At 31.8% G+C, this 20529-nt stretch overlaps 2 protein-coding genes across 2 annotated transcripts; both read right to left on the minus strand.

The window, feature by feature from the left end:
• Positions 1–3323: 3323 nt before the first annotated feature.
• LOC109805088 (glutamate NMDA receptor subunit epsilon-1, putative (DUF3598)) lies at positions 3324–13508 on the minus strand. The gene is made up of 7 exons (XM_020367043.3): positions 13236–13508; positions 12549–12643; positions 11863–11980; positions 11614–11732; positions 4691–4871; positions 4347–4490; positions 3324–3714 (listed from the first exon to the last, which is right to left on the minus strand). Exons 1-7 carry the CDS (start codon positions 13461–13463, stop codon positions 3424–3426), a joined length of 1176 nt encoding a protein of 391 aa, XP_020222632.2. The 5' UTR covers positions 13464–13508; the 3' UTR covers positions 3324–3423.
• Positions 13509–15951: 2443 nt separating this feature from the next.
• On the minus strand, positions 15952–18928 carry LOC109805180 (early nodulin-like protein 20). The gene is made up of 2 exons (XM_020367181.3): positions 18363–18928; positions 15952–16447 (listed from the first exon to the last, which is right to left on the minus strand). Exons 1-2 carry the CDS (start codon positions 18547–18549, stop codon positions 16119–16121), a joined length of 516 nt encoding a protein of 171 aa, XP_020222770.2. The 5' UTR covers positions 18550–18928; the 3' UTR covers positions 15952–16118.
• Positions 18929–20529: the final 1601 nt, after the last annotated feature.

Below are 20529 nucleotides of genomic sequence, written 5' to 3' on the forward strand. Positions count from 1 at the left end.
GAAGTTAAGTAGTTCAATGTCATGTGCTGTTGCCATGTTAACATCGGCATCTCCGTTATTATATTGGAATATGCTGATTCTTCATTTTGTTTCCGTCCGATTTATTCTTAAAAATGTTTCAAACATTGAAATTTGAATTCAATAGGCATGTACTAAAAAATTACTATCATCACTACGCGCGATTGTGTATTTCATTTTGTGTAAAATTACATTAACATATTTTATATGTAGGATATAACATATAAATTTATATTCTATTGTGTCATTAGAGTTAATTCTCATTCTGATAGATCCATCCTATTGGGAAATACTACACAAGATGCAATGCACGGGATTCTTAAAATTTATTAAAAATACATTTAATTATCTTTTTAGTGTTTATAATTTTATAAAATAGTTTTAAGAAGACCGATAATGTTATTTACTTTTTTATTTTTGTTAAAGAAGAATTTTATAAAAAGATGTAATTATAAAAAAAAATTAATGAGACAGAATTCGTTGATATCAAGTTTAAAAATTTACATAAAATCTTATATTTTCAATAATTTTTTGTATAATGTCAAATAAAATGATTGAATCGTTAGATTATATGTATATTTAAGAACATGTATATCAAATTTTACATTATTTGAACTTTTCTATATATGTTATCCTAAAATTTATATTTACACATTTTAAATACCATATTATATATGTTAAAGTAAAATAATGTGATGAATCATTAAATAATTTTGGAATCATGTGAAATTCGATATATATAATTTTAAAGTATAATATCACATAATTTAGTGGTTAGATCGGGTAAATTTGCATTGAATAAAAAATTATTAAAATTATAAAATTTTGTTTCAATCTTTAGATCTATACATGGTACTAACATATCTCAACTCATTTAATATATTTTTATGATTAATATATCTATTTTATTAATAATAGATTTATGTAAACTGAAAATTTTTACTTCTTATAAATGATATAATGTAAGTATTTTATGTATTTTTGTGTTAAGTATTTAATTCAGTTGATGTAAACAAATATTTGCAAGCTAGAACGATTACCTTCTTGTTTCCTCATTTCAAACATGTTCTTGTCTAAACATGATCTTATATGATTGAAAAGTAATGGGTGCTTTTAGCATTTCTTTTAAAATAATTTGTGTAGCGTGAGAAAATCTTTACAGGTTTTTATTTTTGTTGGTTATCAACTTCGTGTTAATAAAAATATATCTATCAGCAAAGTCAAGAGTTGATATTTTTTATCTCTAAAATAGAAAATGTTATATTTAAAAAAACAAAAAAGCAATAAATATTTTTAAAACATGCTAACCTTAGAGTTTTCAGGAAAAATATATTCAATCCAAACTATTGGAATATAAACAAGTCTCACATCAATAAAATAAGATAAGAAATTATAACTTATAAAACACAAGCATACTTCAATGATTAAGAAGCCTTTTAGGTGATGACCAAAAACAAAACTGTGAGGGTTTAAGCCCATCAGTGATATCAGAGCCACAAGGTTGGATTCAGTGACAATCCTTATAACTGATACAAACAAGTCTCATATCAATAAAATAAGAAAAGAAATAACATGTCTAAAGCGGACAATATCTAATCATTATGAAGTTATGTGTGAAATAACCTTATAAAAATAACACTTATAAAATATCTCCTCAGACAAATATCATAAAATAACATCATCACAAACTACTATATCATTATATTATTTCTACATTATTTTTAGTACGTATCAAATTAAATTTTGTTGACCGTGACTTAAAATTTGTATTCAGTCTTATATGGATCATTTTTTAGTTTTATGGGTAGTTGATTTCGTCTTAGTTTGATTGTCATCCCTACCCAAGGGTAATATATTATATCAACTTCGTCTAAATACTAGTTAAAGGTAACCTGTACTTTTTTGCTACGCAGTTTTTGGAATTTAACTGGAGTTTAGGTAGAAACTAATTGTTAAGAACCCAGCTCCAGTCGTTTATAAAATAATGTGTAATATGGCAAGCAAAGGAACAAGTGTTCAATAATGCATTTATGCTCTTGAGACAATTTTTATTTTGAGATTGTTCTGTTATGGAAACTCCTCTCTTTTCTCTCTCTTTTTTTCACTTGAATCTTCCGTTATATTGGGTTTTTTGAAGATTTTTTTCCCTTCTCTACTGATACAATATAAGTCATTTCAAGAAAAGCTTTAATTACCCTTATGCAGTACATGCTATATTTCATATATAACTACTGGCATTTTATTTTGTACATCAATGAAAATGGTGTTTCTGTGTTTGCATTTGAAATTGGAGTTTTTAAGCTTTTCCCCTTCCTAAGTATAAAAAAATTTAGTTTTATATTATCAATCAATAGTAAATTATCATATTTATGACTTTTAAATAGTTTTTATAGAAGTAAATAATATTTTATATATTTCTTATACTTGGAAAATTTTAATTAAAAGTAGCTAATTTTCTTTTTGGGTTCCATTAGTAGGTTGCATGAGAAGATGACATGTGGCAAAAGTTTCCATTTGACTCTCCTTTATTTGTAGATTTGTAGATAGTATAATGGTGTGTTTGGATGAGGAATTTATATAGGGTAATTCATTTATTTGAAGAATTTCAAATTCTTTGAGGTGAAATGCTTTGTTTAGATGAGGAATTTACAAAGAATTTGAAATCCAAGCATTTGTAAATTTCCTTAAAATAGTAGAATTTCAAATTCTCTAAAAAATGAGAGAATTTGAAATTCCTCATATTTGTTTTTCTTATTTCACCTATATATTTTATCTTATCTCTTCATTCTTTTAATTATTGGATATTCAAAAATATTTTTAAAATTATTAAATATTATCTTATATTAATTTTTAAAATTATTAAATATTTAAAAATGGATTAATATTTATTTTTATAAAATTTAATTTAAAAATCTCAACATATAAATATATTTTTAAAATCAATTTTACTATGATGGAATCAAATTATCATATTCAACCTAACAATTTAAAATTTAAGAAATTTGAATTGACTCATCCAAACAAAATATTTTAAGAATGATAGAAATTGAAATCAAAGTAATTCAAATACCAAGAATTTAAAATTCTTTGAATTTGTAAAATTCCTCATCCAAACACACTATAAAAGTATATAGATTTGCTCTATATAATATTCTAATTGCAAACTGTTTTATGAGGTAACATCTATCATTTGAACCGAGGTTGGATTTTTAATCTAAAATATGACCTCAAATTTGGTTTGATCAAGTTTACCAGTGTGTTGGATTTTCTTCAACCAAACTACATTCCACCGGAGGCTCAATAAATATATTAACTAATATTATTCATTCAATGGATGCAAAAAAGAAAAATATAGATACACAATCAACTCTCTGAACGATTTTAGAGAAAAAGCTAACATAGGATTCACAATTTGGTCTCAAAAAAATAAGTAGATGAGACAGCCAAGCCTTGCACATCATATGTTCGAACAAGTCTTTGCCTCTTGTCAGGTGTCTCCAACCAACAGAACTCCAAATGGAACGATTTTGATTCTGCCACACTTTTTGCTACATCACAAGGGCACCCCATGTACATACCACCGGGTAATAGTATCATCTGATAACCTCCATCAAATGTAACCAAATAGTCTGACACTGTGCCAGTCCAATGCACGTTGGTAGTAACATTTTCCCCTTCAGATGTTGAAGTAACATCCTGATATCCATTCCAATAACAGCATCAACAACAAAAAAACTCTAGTATTGAGAAAGTAGTATTAATTTTAAGCACAAAACGTAAGTATAGTACCATGGGTACTGTTTGTATTGTTTTCTAATCAAAATTGAAATCTCATCTTGTATTAAATGTAAATGTATATTACTGAAGTAAAATTTTAATTTTAATTGGAGAACGACACCAACAATGACACCAACAATACCTATGGTACTATGGTTCAGTGCCTGAGTTTTGTCCTAATTTTAAAACATCTTGCGGTCCACAAGTCCACAACACATGAAGGTAAGGGGAAAGGACTTTTGTGGAGACAAATAGAAGAAATTGCTTGTTTAACAAACATTAGTACATTACTCAAATCAAATATATACCAACAGAACCTGAAATGGTGGGGTGAGGAAGTAGACAGAAGAGAATGTCACTCAATAAAGATTCTATATGCCTCACATAGTAGAACTAACAAGGCAAAAGAGGCAAAGGGCATAAATAAACTATCTTGCAATTAAAATTTTGACTTTTCCACAAACTATTTGCAAAATTGAATGCTTTAAGAATTCTGTTAAACTACAATTTCACTATGTCAATGCGACTTTTCTTATTAAGTTGTAAAATACCTGAATAAGTTGGCCATTGTCATCCATCTCATGTAAAACAACAGTATCTGCATTAGCAATTGTAGATCCATATACACCACTTCGTTTTGTAATGGAATGGCCCTTCCATTTACCAAGAAAAGGTATAATCCTACTCTTCGCATCCTGACATCAATTCAAAAGGAATGGAGAGGTCATAAGAAACTTTAGACATAAGATCTTGTCCTGCTGCTGTAAAAAGCTGGTAGAACTCTTGAAGTAAAACTCCTTTACAAAAAAACTTGCACTAGCTTGGGTGGGGACTGGAAAATCTGCATTAGATATACACACCAAAAGAGAAAGTTACACATCTAAGTTAAGCTCACCCTAGAACTGTCAAGTAGAGGAGGAGTCCCATCACTTCTTTCCTCTAGGAAGATGATAAGCATATCAACAGTGCCTTTTGGCTCCAAAATGTGAAAGGCTCTTGCTCGCATATCTCTCTGTAGAGAGTACAGGCAATTCTCACATACAACAGAAGGTCGCCGAGAGGGAAGCTTGAGATTTCTGCATCATTAGGAAGTGTAAAGAATCTAAGATATAAAATATAATGTATAGAAAAGTAATTTAGTATGCCTTTTATTTTTTCATGCTGGAACTCACAGGTCAAATGACTCAATAAAAACCCATTTATCCAAACGGGAAGAGGTTCTTGTTATTAATTTCATGTAGTAAATGTAACAGTACTAAAATGGAAAAGAAATCAGAATAAAGGAAAAGGCAAGGAATGGCAGTGATTGTATTCTTCTATCAGCAAATAGGTACCAATAGTAAAGGGTGAGTACAGAATTAGAGAATATGAGGTGAGAGAGAGAAATCAGAAAAATACAGATGAGAAGAGAAAGAGACAATTCATCATTCTACACTACTCTCACTAAAGGGCAAAAGTTGTTATTATACTGCCAGCCTACTTTCCTTGCACGAAATCTCTCAGCCTAGTGTTGGTCATCTTAGTGCGTGTGCTCCTCCTGAGCAAAGCATTCTCTGGAAAGGCTGCCACGTGTCCTTCCTCAATAACTAACTTATCATTTTCTGCCTGAAGAGGAATATTCTCCTCTGGGCCCATGACAATGCTTCCCCCATTGAAAATAACCTTGTCCTCAAGGTTGAAATTGGGATATAGGTGGCTCATGTCCTCTGCATTTTCCCAAGTAGCTTCAGAAACCTCTTGTCCACTCCACTGAACCAGGACCTGAGGAATGAGTTGCTCTCCTTTAAGAATCGTACGTCTGTTGAGGACTTGTAGAGGTTGCAGCATGATACCTTCTTCATCAATAAGTAATGGAAAAGGAATAGTTGTTGCAGTGTCATCTCCCTTGAATTCCTTTAGCTGTGAAACATGAAAGATAGGATGTATTTTAGCATTGACTGGCAGCAGTAACTTGTAAGCCACCGAACCAATCTTAGCAAGGATAGTAAAAGGGCCAAAGTATCTCATGCTAAGTTTTTGATTCTGTCGCAACTGAACTGAATGCTGCCGATACGGTTTCAGTTTCACCCACACTTTATCACCAATCTGAAAGTGTTTCTCAATCCTCTTCTTATCTGCTTGATGTTTCATGTACTGTTGGGCCCTGAATAAATTCTCCTTAAGCTTGTTCAACAAAGCATCTCTGGCTAGTAAGGAATCCTTAACTGATTGGTTATCAGATGGTGACGGTTGATACCTCAATAAGCCAGGAGGGTCTCTGCCATAGACCACTTTGAAAGGAGTCATGCCAATGCTATGATGGAAGGAAGTATTGTACCAATACTCAGCCCATGGTAAAAAATTGACCCAAGTCTTAGGTGATTGTGAAGTGAAACACCTTAGATACAACTCCAAGGCTTTGTTGACAGCTTCAGTTTGCCCATCTGATTGGGGGTGATAAGCTGTACTCATGGCCAATGTGGTGCCTTGTAGTTTAAACAATTGCTGCCAAAATTTACTTGTGAAAGTCTTATCTCTATCAGAGACAATGGACTTAGGCATGCCATGAAGTCGAACCACTGTATTGCAGAACAGGTCAGCGACTTGAGTGCTTGTATAATCTGCTTTCAAAGGTTGAAAATGGGCATATTTGGATAACCTGTCCACTATGACCAGAATCACAGCAAAGCCTTTTGAAACTGGCAGGCCAGTGATAAAATCCATACTGATATCTTCCCATATCTGAGAAGGGATGGGCAAAGGTTGCAACAGCCCAGCAGGTTGCACAGCAGCATATTTGGCTTGTTGACAGATGGAACAATGTTGTACAAACCTGTGTATTTGTTCCTTCATTTTGGGCCAATAGAACTCTGCTTTCACTCTGGAAATCGTCCTTGCAATTCCAGAATGACCGCCAATGGGAGAGCAATGATATTCTTCTAGGATTTTGGATATCAAGGGAGACTGCTGTGGAATTACCAATCTGCCTTTCCAAAATAGAAGTTGATCCTTACTAGAAAGATGAGGATTCTGATTGTTACCCAGCTCACAATCCTGTAACTGCTGTTTCCAATACTCATCCGTGGCAATGTCGTGTTTGAGCTCTTGCAAAAACGTTGGCTGAGTTTCAGACCAAGCCATGTAAAAAGATCTGGACAAAGCATCCGCAGGAATGTTATCTTTCCCAGGTTTATACTCAATTTTGAAATCATAGCCAAGAAATTTGTGAAGCCATTGTTGTTGCTCAGGGGTTTGAATTGTCTGATCTGTTAGATGGTGCAAGCTACGTTGATCAGTTCTAATTGTGAATTGGTGGCCCAATAGGTAATGCCTGAATTTAGCCAATGCCTCTGTGATGGCATATAACTCCCTGGAATAAGCAGATTGCTTTTGCATCCGAGGGGATAGCTTTTTGGAGAAAAAAGCAATAGGGTGTTTGCCTTGGCTGAGTACAGCGCCTATACCAGTCCCTGATGCATCAGTTTCTAATATAAAAGGCTGATTAAAATTAGGTAAGGCAAGCACTGGAGCTGTGGTAATGGCTTCTCTCAAGCTCTGAAAGGTCTTTGATGCAATGTCAGACCAATGAAAAGCATCTTTTTTGAGCAGGTTTGTTAACGGTTCAGCAAGAGCAGCATAATTCTTTATAAACCGTCTATAGTAACCTGTGATGCCTAAGAACCCTCTGAGCTGTTTGAGATTTGTTGGCTCTGGCCAGTTTAAAATAGCATGCACCTTTGCTTTGTCCATAGAAACCCCTTTCGCAGAAATGGTATGGCCCAAATAATCTACTTGTTGTGTAGCAAAAGTGCACTTAGACAACTTTGCATACAAAACATGAGATTGTAGAAGCTGTAAAACCGCTTCTAAATGTTGGAGATGAGAGGACCAGTTGGGGCTATACACGAGGATATCATCAAAGAATACAAGAACACACTTTCTCAGTAATTTCTGAAACACCCGATTCATTAGTTGTTGAAATGTGGCAGGGGCATTGGTAAGCCCAAAAGGCATCACCAACCATTCATAATGGCCTTGATGCGTTCTGAAAGCAGTCTTGTGTCTGTCCTCTGGCTTCACAAGAATTTGATGATATCCGGACCTCAAATCCAACTTTGAAAAGAATTGTGCACCAAAAAGCTCATCAAGTAATTCATCCACAGTTGGCATAGGAAAATTATCCTTAACTGTGATGGTATTAAGGGCCCTATAATCAGTGCAAAATCTCCATGATCCATCTTTCTTCTTGACTAATAAGATTGGAGAGGAGAAAGGACTAGTGCTGGGTGTAATTATGCCTTCAGCGAGCATATCTGCAACCATCTTTTCAATTTGAGCTTTTTGACTGTGAGCATACCTATACGGTCTGACCTTAACAGGATTACTGCCTTCTATTAAAGGTATGGAATGATCCTGAAACCGTTGAGGTGGTAGACCTGAGGGTTTGGTGAAAACCTCCTTATAAGTATGCAACAACAAAACAAGTGTAGGTTCCAAATTTTGAGGTATTTCCTCACAGAATTCAGACTTGTTGTCAGATTCTTGTAGCTGTATAGAAAACACTTCAGCAATGGCATGAGTTTGATGGAGCCTTTTGATATGGTGAAACTGGGCTAGCTGAGGCAAGTTCTGTTTTTCACCATATAAGGTGATAAACTTACCATCTAGCAGAAATTTGAAGGCTAGAGCACTGTAATCAGCCACATGAGGGCCTAAGGTTGCCAACCATGCTGCACCTAGCACCAAGTCTGCTCCTGCTACTGGTAACAAATAGACAGGAAATTGGAGAGTGTAGCCTTGCACCTCAACTTGCAGGTCAGAAATAAAGCCTTCAGCAGACATTGAATTTCCATTTCCCACCATCACTTGGAAATTTGGGGCTGGTTCGGTTGGTAATTTCAGAAAGTGAGCAATCCGTGGCTGCAAGAAATTATCAGAACTGCCACTGTCCAATAAAATGTTTACTGGACAACCATTAATTCGACCCTGGAACTTAATGGTACCAACTCCACTATTGCCTTTTAGAGCATTGAAAGACAAATGATGATCAGTTGCATCCTATGGTAAGCAGTCTACAGAATCAGTCTGAATCACATTGTCCTCATGGGTGTACTGCTCCTCATCAACTTGCAGGATCATGTAATGCTTGTTAGGACACCTATGGTTTGGGGAAAAACGTTCATCACAAGTATAGCAAAGGCCTTTTTCGCGCCGAATCTGCATTTCAGTGGGTGTCATTTTTTTAATAGGATTGGCCGGTTGGGCGAATGGTTTAACTGTGGGGGTAGGCAAGAGAGGGGGTTGGGAATTTTGTAGTTTAGGATATGTGTATGGGGTGGTCTGTGTGTAAGGTTTATATGGTGGTTGAGATTTTGGTTTGGGAATGTATTTTTCTTCAAAGAGTTTGGCTAAGGACACAGCCTTAAGAATGGAAAGTGGGTTTTGTGCTATAACTTCTCGTTTTAAGTCTGGTTTAAGGCCACTAATGAAGCAATCTAGGAGGGCATCAGGACTAAGGCCATAAACTCTATTAGCTAAAGACATAAATTCATTATAGTAATTACTAACAGAATTTGATTGAGAAAGCTTAAAGAGTGTAGATCTAGGACAATCATAAGGTGAAGGACCAAACTCTAATTCCAAGGCTTTTGCAAATTGTTTCCAATTTTGAAAAGGTTGAGTTCTAGTAATCATCTGGAACCAAGGGATCACATCCTTTTCAAAATGTAGGGCAGCAATAGATAATCTATGTTCATCAGGTGTCCCATAAAATTCAAAGAATTGTTCTGCTTTAAACAGCCATTGCAAAACATTTTCACCATCAAAGCGTGGAAAATCAACCTTAACATTTCTCACATGGTATGGAGGTTTGGGCCCAGGAGGTGGATCTGAGATGTTTGTGCTTACCGTGCTAAAAGGAGGTGGAGTATGAGGTCCTTGATGAACCAGAGTAAGTCTTAGTTTCTCCAAAGCAGCTTCAATTCCATCCAAACGGGTAGCAGTTTGTTGATCTCGAGTGTCTAATAAGGCAGCAAAGTCATTGTCGCGTTGCTCTAACAGCTCTACAACTTTCTTCAAATCACGAATATCTGAGGTCACCTCTTTCATGCGAGTATTCTCAGCCATTTGCAGAAAAGTTGATGTAGCAGAATGAAAGCACCAATGTAACAGTACTAAAATGGAAAAGAAATCAGAATAAAGGAAAAGGCAAGGAATGGCAGTGATTGTATTCTTCTATCAGCAAATAGGTACCAATAGTAAAGGGTGAGTACAGAATTAGAGAATATGAGGTGAGAGAGAGAAATCAGAAAAATACAGATGAGAAGAGAAAGAGACAATTCATCATTCTACACTACTCTCACTAAAGGGCAAAAGTTGTTATTATACTGCCAGCCTACTTTCCTTGCACGAAATCTCTCAGCCTAGTGTTGGTCATCTTAGTGCGTGTGCTCCTCCTGAGCAAAGCATTCTCTGGAAAGGCTGCCACGTGTCCTTCCTCAATAACTAACTTATCATTTTCTGCCTGAAGAGGAATATTCTCCTCTGGGCCCATGACAGTAAATGGTGTAATTTTGCACATTAGGCTGTTAAAGATTAAATGGGGAAGAGGAAAACTGGAAAACTAAAGAAAACCTAAGGAGAAACTATTAAAAATGATCTTCCTCTAAATGGTTTTAGTGAATGGCATCAATTACTCGGTGTGCAGAACAACCTAGTCGAGTAAAGTTTGGTTGTTGCTGTCAAGGTTGTTCTAGGATGTTCCAGATTAATCAAAGTGGCATTCAATCCCAAGGCTTTGACGCAAACAATTGATAATATTATTAAATATAATTAACAAAACAGGGTTTGTAAGTTTTCTTTACCTACTTTGCCAGAAAGATCATAGATAATACTAGCATTAAGTCATTACTTGAGTTAGTCCCACCTCAACAATTGGACAGCATATAGGAAAATATGTTGGTAAAGCAATATGATGTAAATAATCAAGCAACACTATTGAGGCAAAATGATGTGGTTCCTCAAAATATTGATAGCATGAGTTAACAGGGCCGTAGAAATTAGGATTTAAATAAAATTTAATTGGTTTAAAATGGACTTGTTTCGACTAAAGCAAACAGCTCAAAGATTTCATTCTAAGTCCTGTTACCGCAGGTGTATAACACAAACACACAACACGCCAAGGTAAATCATGTTTTAGAGAGAAATCCCCAAATAGCTTGTAAAAATATTTATAGATGGCTTCAGTCGTGAAAGCTATAATAGCATAATTTTTTCACATAACAGAGTTACAGAAATTATAATGTTTGTTAAATTTACCAGATTAAGCAGGCAACTGGTTTAGCTAGTGTATTCTACTCAGAGATTTCAATTGAGAATTTGAATTTTCCATTATGTTTTATGATCACTAATATAGTTTTTATCTTTACCTTTTTCCAGCTTGAATTACTCACATGTATCCATATTGTAAATTATTTTTCAACCCTTACACATGTTACTTCACATCAAGTTGAAAATTACTATCATCAAGAGCAGTAACTGCAGACTCACATTTCAATTTTGATGTTTAATAATTTCTTTCTCTTTTTAAACTGGCTTTTGCAAAGTTATCTTCCTAGTCTTCCGTTACTAAGAGTAGAACCAAAGGTCTAGCCTACCACATGCCTCAGATTAACACTTCAATTAGGCATGTTGCCAAAATGATCTGACATGTAATTAGCAAGTATCTCTACAACATGGCAATACAAACATGTTAGCCACATTCTATTACCATCTCCAACAAATGCAGCCCTGATTTCATTCACTAATGCATGATAAATGTTTATAGGACAGCATTTTTACCTAGGTGATTCTTCACCGGTGTCATCTTCTCCAAGAACACCTTGCCTTAGTACCGTTTCCAACATGCCAGCTGTTTGGTACCTCAGCGCAAATGCTCTCTCAGATGGGAAAAAGCCTATCTGCAAACTAATTGTGATAAATATTGTAAAGAAGCAATGGGATTACAAAGAAAGAACCCAAAGGTTCTAAAAAAATTAAATGATAGTTTACACTTCAGTTCAATGTTCCAGCATAAAAAGAAAATCTCACTTGTTGATATTTGTCGACAGTAAACATATTGGTTTCTTTAATCTTATACTCTGCCCATTCTGCATCATTCTCATCTCTATTAACTGCAGTACTTGATGATGGTTGTTTAATATACAGCCTGAAAGGTGCAACAGCTATACAATTTAAAATTTGAAAAAAAAAAAAAAACTACAGTAGTAAGCAACATAAGATGTCTTTAAACCTTTTAAGCAAGCTGATGATGAACAAATATCACTCAGATTCAAATGATTTAATATAATGGGGTTAGAGCTTAATAGATTCAATCCATTCTCCTTTTAAAGGATCACATCATAAAGGTTATATATTTAAGGAACTGACAAAATTTCAGATGCATTAGGTTTATTTTAATTGATATGCATTTACTAAACATTAAAAAAATGTCATTTATTTTAAACTTTTGTCATGTTTTCCAACATTTATAAAAATAGAGGGGGGAGGGGGGTGAAAACAATATTTTGTTTTTGCAAATTCTGAAAAAATAAAAGGGAGAGAAGACCTTTTATCACAATTTTTTTCTATATCAACTGAAAATAAAAGTAAAAACAATCCATGCGCATTGTTTACAATTCCTCAAGATTTATAATTGTGTTGCACTGTTTTCCCTTGATTTTTTCAAAAGAAAAGAAAAGACGCATGTTGCCAAGAGTGAGAGAAAGGTTGGTTACGTTTGAATGAGACTCATGAGCTCATCTTCCCCATAAGAGCTAGCAGAAAGCTTGGTATTCAGTTGTTGCAACATATTCCCACATGAATCGAATTGCTGCAAAACAAAGAGGAAAACAATGTTATCGAAAACTTAGGCGTGGTTATTTAAGTACTTTTCCTATTGAAATTTATTTCAACTATAACAATCTTTACAATTTAATTTGTATACGCTATCAATATAAAAAATAAAATAAAATTACACAGTCAAATAATCATAAATCATGATAACTACAAATTTTACGATAATTATTATGAAAATTAACAAACTTAACATACGTGGCAATAATGATCAGACAACACTGGTAAACAACCTCTACATTATCATCATTCACATTAACTATTTACTCTAATATTTAAGAGTTTAATTTGTACCGATTATTAGCGCAATAAGTTAACACTACCAACTAATCAGAAATGATTATAGATATGAATTTTACGATACTTAATGTAAAAATTAGCAAACTTAACATACACGTCAATTTATCGTAATAGTTATCACTGTTAAGATAGTTAGTGTAAAAATCAACCAAGTTAACTTGCATTACATGTCAAATAGGGATAGGAAAATAGCACTAGAAACAATCAACTAACAAATAAGTATAACTAAGTTTTGTTTGTCCGTAAAAAAAAGAGGTTTGAAATGTTACATAGAAAGAACCGTTCCACTTTCCGGAATTAAGGTTGATGAAACGTCGCAGGTTGTCGATGCTCATAGCGGCTTCTTCAAGAGTTTGGGAGGAAGATGATGAGGCTCTGAGTCTGGTGAGGGAAGAAGAGAAGGGAACGGAATTAGGGTTAACTGAAAGGAAGCGAATGGTGTTGTTAAGGTTGGGAAGTGAAGGAAGCCAAAGAGAAGAACACTGAATTGAAGCCATTGTTATGTACTGTGTGTCTCTTCTCTTCTCTAGTTTACGCTAACATATCTTATCTCTCTCCCACCAAAAGTCACTGTTATTCGTATTTTGGGCCGGGCTCCACCATTGGGCTTAAAATTTAATGTAGCTATATATACACCTCTTTTTTATTTTTATTTTTTATATTTTTATATAAGTATATCTTTATTTATTTATTTTTAAAAAAAAAAAGAGATTTCTAAAATATTTATAATTTTTTTATTTTTTATTTTAAATTTTACACCTTCAATTTTAATTAATTTTTTTTTTCACACATGTCTTTCTTTCTCTCTTTTAGTTTTTACATGCATTATTTTATTTTTCTCTAATTTTTCACTTATCTCAATAAGTAATTTTAGTTTTTATTAGTTTTTGCATTACTCTCTTCTTTCCTCACCTCTTTCACTTTTTCACATGCACTCAGACCATAAATCTAATACATAACAACATTGTAATTATGTATGATTTCCTTAACAGTTTTTACTAAACTAAATACATTTTTTTTTCAACACTTCTCTCTTTTTCATCACTCTAAACACAATAACTTTAATATTCCAAAAAGTATTTTTTGACAGTATGTTATTTTACATAATTTCGAAAAGTTTTTTCTAGAACAATAAATTTAATATTTCGAAAAGTATTTTTTGAAAGTATGTTAAAAGACTCAATTACAAAACATGATTTCAGTAATATTAATATTACTATTTCGAAAAGTACTTTCTGAAACACTAAAATTATTTGACGTTGTATTTTCTAGATGTGTAAATTGGAGAAGTACTCAAAGAAAAAAAATGCACATTTGACTTGACACTTTTGATGCTGTTGAGAAAGTCACACACATCTATAATGTTGTCGAAAACTAGTTCTACATCCTTGGCGTGTGAAAAAAAATAAAACCGGGAGGGAGAAGATAATAGTAAAAAAACTAAAAGAGGAAGGGGGAGAGAGTAATATAAAACTGAAAGAATTAGAACTATCTATCAAAATAGGTGGAAGTGGAGGTGGAAAAAAGATAAGGGAATGCATGTGAAAACTAAAAATATGAAGAAAGGAAGTGTGTGAAAAAAATGTTGGGGTGTAAAATTAAAAAATATAAAAATTAAAGATATTTTAAAATTTTAATTATTTTTTATAAAAAAAAGGTGTACTTATATATATGAGGAGAGTTCAAACGACACCGGTGTAACTTTTATTAAGTGTTACACCACTCAATAACTTTATATTAATTGTGAATTTTATAAATTCAATTGTTAGATTGAAAATTCATATCACTTTATATGTGTATATCAAATTTTGTTAAAATTAAACAACAATTTAAAGGAGATCTATCAAAGTGTTCATATTTTAGTATATTTTGAAATGAATATATTATGTCAACTTTGTTTTATAAGAATGAAGTATCGAATTATCTTGGATTAATATAAAATTTTGTATATATGATCTAAGTGATATAAATTTTTAATCTAACGGTTGGATTTACAAAATTTACATTTAATATAAAATTATTGAGCGGTGTAACACTTAGTAAAAGTTACACCGGTGTCGTTCAAACCCTCTTCTATATATATATATATATATATATATATATATATATATATATATATATATATAAAAGGTGTATAAATCATGAAACTTTAACGTAACATAGTTGCCTTTTCTTTTTCTTTTTTAGTTGCATCATTTTTAAATATTTTTTTAATAACGTTCAAATATTTATGAATAGAGATGATAAATCTTCATCATAAAATCTAACTGGGCTTTAGTGAGATCTCACTCATTATTTTATGTTTATAAACTTCACTTTTATAAATTAATTTATAAATCATGTTTAGAAATTAATTTTTCAAAAACATGTTTAATATGCTAAATTAAGATTCTGAGGAAAAAAAAACAATGTTTAACAAATTAAAATTTTGGAAAGGTTTTTAAATATACTCTTCCAAAAATTTTAATTGTGAAATATATCAAACATTATTTCATAATTAAACTTTTGAAAATAATTTATAAATTCTTTATTACATTAAATAAAAAATTGAAACGAAAAGTAAAAAAAGGTTTAATTACATTTTCAATTCCTCAAATATATTATAATTGTGTAATTTTTAAGATTTTAATTAAATAATTTTAGTCTTTTTAGTATTACAATTATATAATCTTTTTACCTATTTAAATTACATATATTAAATGATATAAATTTATTATTACTAAAATTACTAATATATATAATTTCAATAAGCAAAATTTTGTATAATTAAAACATTTGAGAGACAAAAACTATACAATTACAATATTTTAAAAACTAAAATTGCTTAGTTAAAATTTAAGAGATTGATATATATAAATTAAAATAATATTGTTATAATTTATAGTCTAAAACCACGCACATTTTAAATTTTAAAGTACAAAATAATATATTCCTCAAATTTTAAAAAAGTAAAAAAGTAATTAAGGTTATAATAATAGTGATTAATATAATGTGCAAGTAAAATTATCATTTACCACAACCAAATTAATGAAGCATCTAGCTAGCATGGGCTAGTTGAAGTAATTAACATGCATGCAGAAAGTAAGCAATTACAAAGCCATTTTATGGTTTTCATCTTTCAAAGGCAATAACAAGGCACTCATTCATATACTCTAGCCCATCAAAACCAGCTTGACATGAGCAACCATGATCCAAACACCGGTGACGATGGAGGGCCAAAAAGCAGGAGACACGGCCGCAGACGACGGAGCCGGAGACGGTTCGGCGGGTTGCTGGTGTTGTTGGACGTTGACAGCAACCTTCATGCCGTGAAAACAGTATCCTCCGGCGGAGAGGAAGTAGTAGGTCTTTGCCTCTGTCAACTGCACCACGTCGCGGCCACCGCGCGTCACGTTCTTCATGAAATCCCTCTCTTCGCACTTCTCGTAGCTTGTCTTGTTCACTTCCAGAACGTTGAAGTAACGTTTGTCGAACATGAACACTAATAATAATAAAATACAACACTCACTATTATCACTGAAAGCATTGGCTATTAAATATACTTATTCCTTTTCAAAATACATAATAAATAAATGAAGAATAATGATAATTTAATTGAATAACTATAGATCACTAGGGTTAGCTTAATGGTTAGGTAGGGAAGGTTGAGGTAATTAGAAGTATGAAGACCTACGTTTAATCCTCATTGCGACTATATTTGTAATCTTTTCTATTTTTACTCAAAAATACAACAGGTGATAAAAACACAACAGGAGATAGAAAGTTATGCATTTTAATTCTGTTGAATAAAAAGGTGATATTAAATAAGAAAAATAAGAGAACTACCACACGATGGAGTTATAGTAGAATATATATGTAAATCTTAAATTCAAATTTAATTCTCGTAATTTTTATTAATAAATAAATAAATAAGATGATGTAATATATTCATTCAATCACATGTACGCCAATCACTATCTAATGGTAAGTAGTTACATAAATTAAGTTTGTTATTTATTAAAATAAATATAATAAAGTTATAAAAAAAAGCTTATCCAAATTTAAAGTACCTTTAATTTTATGAAGCTTCCAATTGCGTTTAGAAGTTTGTCTCCGATTTGAGAGTTTGCTTGTTCAATGTGTGATTTTCTGCTAGCCAATAGTCAGTCTTCGTTCTTTAGGTTAATTAAAGCTTTCATTCTCAACGTTTTGAAAGGAAGATTCTTTTTCTTTTTCTTTTCTGTTGCGATCTTATGTTTCTCTTCACTCTACCTTTAACTTTTTCTTTTTACTATATACTTATTATATGACTGTACTTTTCAAATTTCAATAGTATTACAACTTCCAACTTCCCTTATCTGATCTTTATCTTCCCTTTCTAGATCAGGAGTTAATTATATTAACGAGTAGTATTGCCACTTAATTAGCAAAGTTTCTAAATTTAACCAAAAGAAAAGTAAAAGGGTATACCGTATCTTTTCTTTTATTCTCTCTTTTACTAATAAGAGTAGTATCCTTGGCCAATACTCCAACCCACGTAAATAAATTAAGTTTCTGATATTGCAATTAAACCTTTGACAACCCTTTTAAAAGGAATTCTAGATTAAGACGACAAGTTAAAATTCCAAAATGTAATTACCAATTTGAAGTCTTATGAAGGAGCTCATGTGCTAATTAATGTCTAATTACAACTATCAACAACTATTAATTATTTATTAGGAGTGCTATAACACATTTTCTAACATACTTAAAGATATTTTTTATTAGTTAAAATTTATTGAAATAGCGATTCATTAGATAAAACGTGAAATTCACTTTAATTTTAAATAAATTTCAGCTAAATAAAAGCAAAGAATGAGTCTAAAATAATACGTTTGATGGTTATATTGCTAGCATTAATTATGTTAATATGTGAAGAAAGAAAGAAGAAAGGAGTTTTGACATCCCTATGCAGAGAAAATGTGTTGGTCATAATTGTATATGCAATGGTTTTTTATCAAATTAATTACTATTATTTTATTTTATTGCACCTTCATTAGTTTGTCTCTCGGAAATCAAATATCATCAGAAAGACGACAATATTGATCCAAAAAAAAAAACAGTCCACATTATTAGATCATATCTTAACGCTTATATATCTCATGAAGTTCCAATCATATAAAATTTTGAGAGTTAATATTATATCATACCATAGCTATTTGATGAAACAAGAAAACAAACGAAGATACATATAGAAAGTGATGAAGGATAAGGAATTAAATTAAAAATAAAATAAAAAGTCGTTAATTAAAAAATATAATAATTAAAAGGTGTTCAATCAAATTTTATAACAAAAATTAGTCATCAATATATACTTAAACAATATGATATCAATAACATGGTTAAAAATTAAGAAGAGAAGATGAGTATGTACTTACAAAGCCAATCTCCAACATAGACATGCTGTTGAGAAGACCATTCAGTGTAGTTGACATCATGATCAATCCAACCTCTTGATCCTCCCACCTTATGAAGCACCGGACCTCCCATGACCACCAACAACAGCCACCCCATTACCGCCGTGCTCGCCGCTAATGTCGTCGTCGAAACACTCCATTTCTCCATCACTTGCCAAACAAAACAACAGCAGAAAGATCGATAGATAGATAAATAGATAGATACAAGTATCTCAGGAACTAGCTATAGCTATATCTCTATCTCAAGGACCATGACATGAACATGTGAATGTATGTAACGTGTGAGTTAAATAGTGGGGGCATGAACTAGATGGAGCAAGGACTCGTAAAGTGGTGTGCCTCGATAATGGCACCTTTAAAGAAGGGGCTCAGTGACAGCTAAACGTAAAGGCGTTTCGCATCGATCACAACACGCTATTCTTGTTCTTGCCATGTTATAACAAGTTACAACAAAATTAGGATCCCACGGTTTTGTTCATGTAATCAATGTTAACATTTTCACACTCTCGCTCATTATTCTTGTCTTTTAATGCAATTTCAAGTAAGTAACTGCCAACTTCTGCACATAATAATAATAATGATAATAGTTAATGATGGGTACACATGATAATGATGAGTGTTGTTTATGCAATTATGCTATATATTGCTATCAGACGTTTCAATGCAGTCAGGCTAAGAATGCTTCAATTGCGCCTTACGGGTAACGTTAATATATACATTGATCGTTTATATTTCATTAATATTAACATGATATAATAATATTGGGTATGAGCCGTGAATTCTCATAAAATTATCTCATAAATTTGAAGATTGTTATTTTATTTAGCGGAATAGAAAAAATTTATTATGTTTTTCTACTAATAAAAATTATAACAATGACAACAAAATTCAAATTTAAAACTCAATCTCTTATAAGTCAATCCTAGTAATTTTTATTAGGGTTTTTACAATCACATGCATGTAATTTTCTCTTACTTGAATTGTGATATAGTGATGAGCTTAAACTAGGGATAATATTGAGGAATTTCATCACTGTTATGTTGAAAAAGTACTTTGTAAGGTGTAGCACATAAAAACATGCAAATGGCGTGTCAATTTTTTTTTTTAAGCAATAGCGTTTCTTTTTTTAATTAAAAAATGGCCTGATTTTATTACTAAGAAATAGCCCACAAAAGGTCATACAAAATCAAGGTCTGAATTTAATTTGTGTTTTTTTTAGCCCAACTTGTTGTAAGGCATGACCCATATCAAGTTTGAAATCGGCCCGGTATCAACTCAATAAAGTATATGACTTCAACTTTAAATTGTGTGCACATAGGCCTTTACAACCTATTATGATCATGTCTTAATCTAAGATTAATTTACAAAAATTCTGCAAATTGAAAGCCTTGAACTTCATTTTAAAAACTCAAATTGAATAATATTTTTTTATTTGACTTGCTATAGTCTATATAACCTTTATTGAGCCCAATTGGCATGAAATGTTGAGCTTGAACTGTAAATTTTGATTTTTGAATACAAATTGACTTTATATTTTGAAAATAAACTATAATCATAGTGTAAACTTTAGATGTTGAAGTTATTGTCTCTTCACTTTGACTTGTGAAATACAACATTGGAAAAACTACTATCAGACTCTTTCTTTCTCTTTTAAAAAGAGAAAAACTCTAAGCAATAGAAATATATGACAATAATGGATCAACTAATGAGATTTTAATGACTTTATTGTTAATTTGTTATGCATATGTAAGCATTGTATCATCATAGTGTTAATCGATCAAGAGAATCTAGTTAGCTAGTTAAACAAATTGTATGTGTTAATCTAGTTAGCTAGTTAGCTAGTTAATGACTTTATTGTTAATTTGTTATGCATGTGTAAGCATTGATAGCAAGTTCGATTCTTACCCATAAAAAAATAATACCAATGAAATCAATTTGACATCTTTAATTCTTATTAATATATTCTAATTAAATTTGTATTAATATACACTTTATTTTGAGAAATAAATTCTTATTAATATATAATTATTAAAAATTACTTTTTAAAAAAAATTAATACTTGGTCCTATTGTTATCAAGAACATAAATCAAAAGAAAGGTCATTAAAATGAATTGTTCAATGTATTAG

This window comes from Cajanus cajan, chromosome 2 (assembly GCF_000230855.2).
Source record: "Cajanus cajan strain Asha chromosome 2, NIPB_CcT2T_4, whole genome shotgun sequence".
Taxonomy (NCBI): Eukaryota; Viridiplantae; Streptophyta; class Magnoliopsida; order Fabales; family Fabaceae; genus Cajanus; species Cajanus cajan.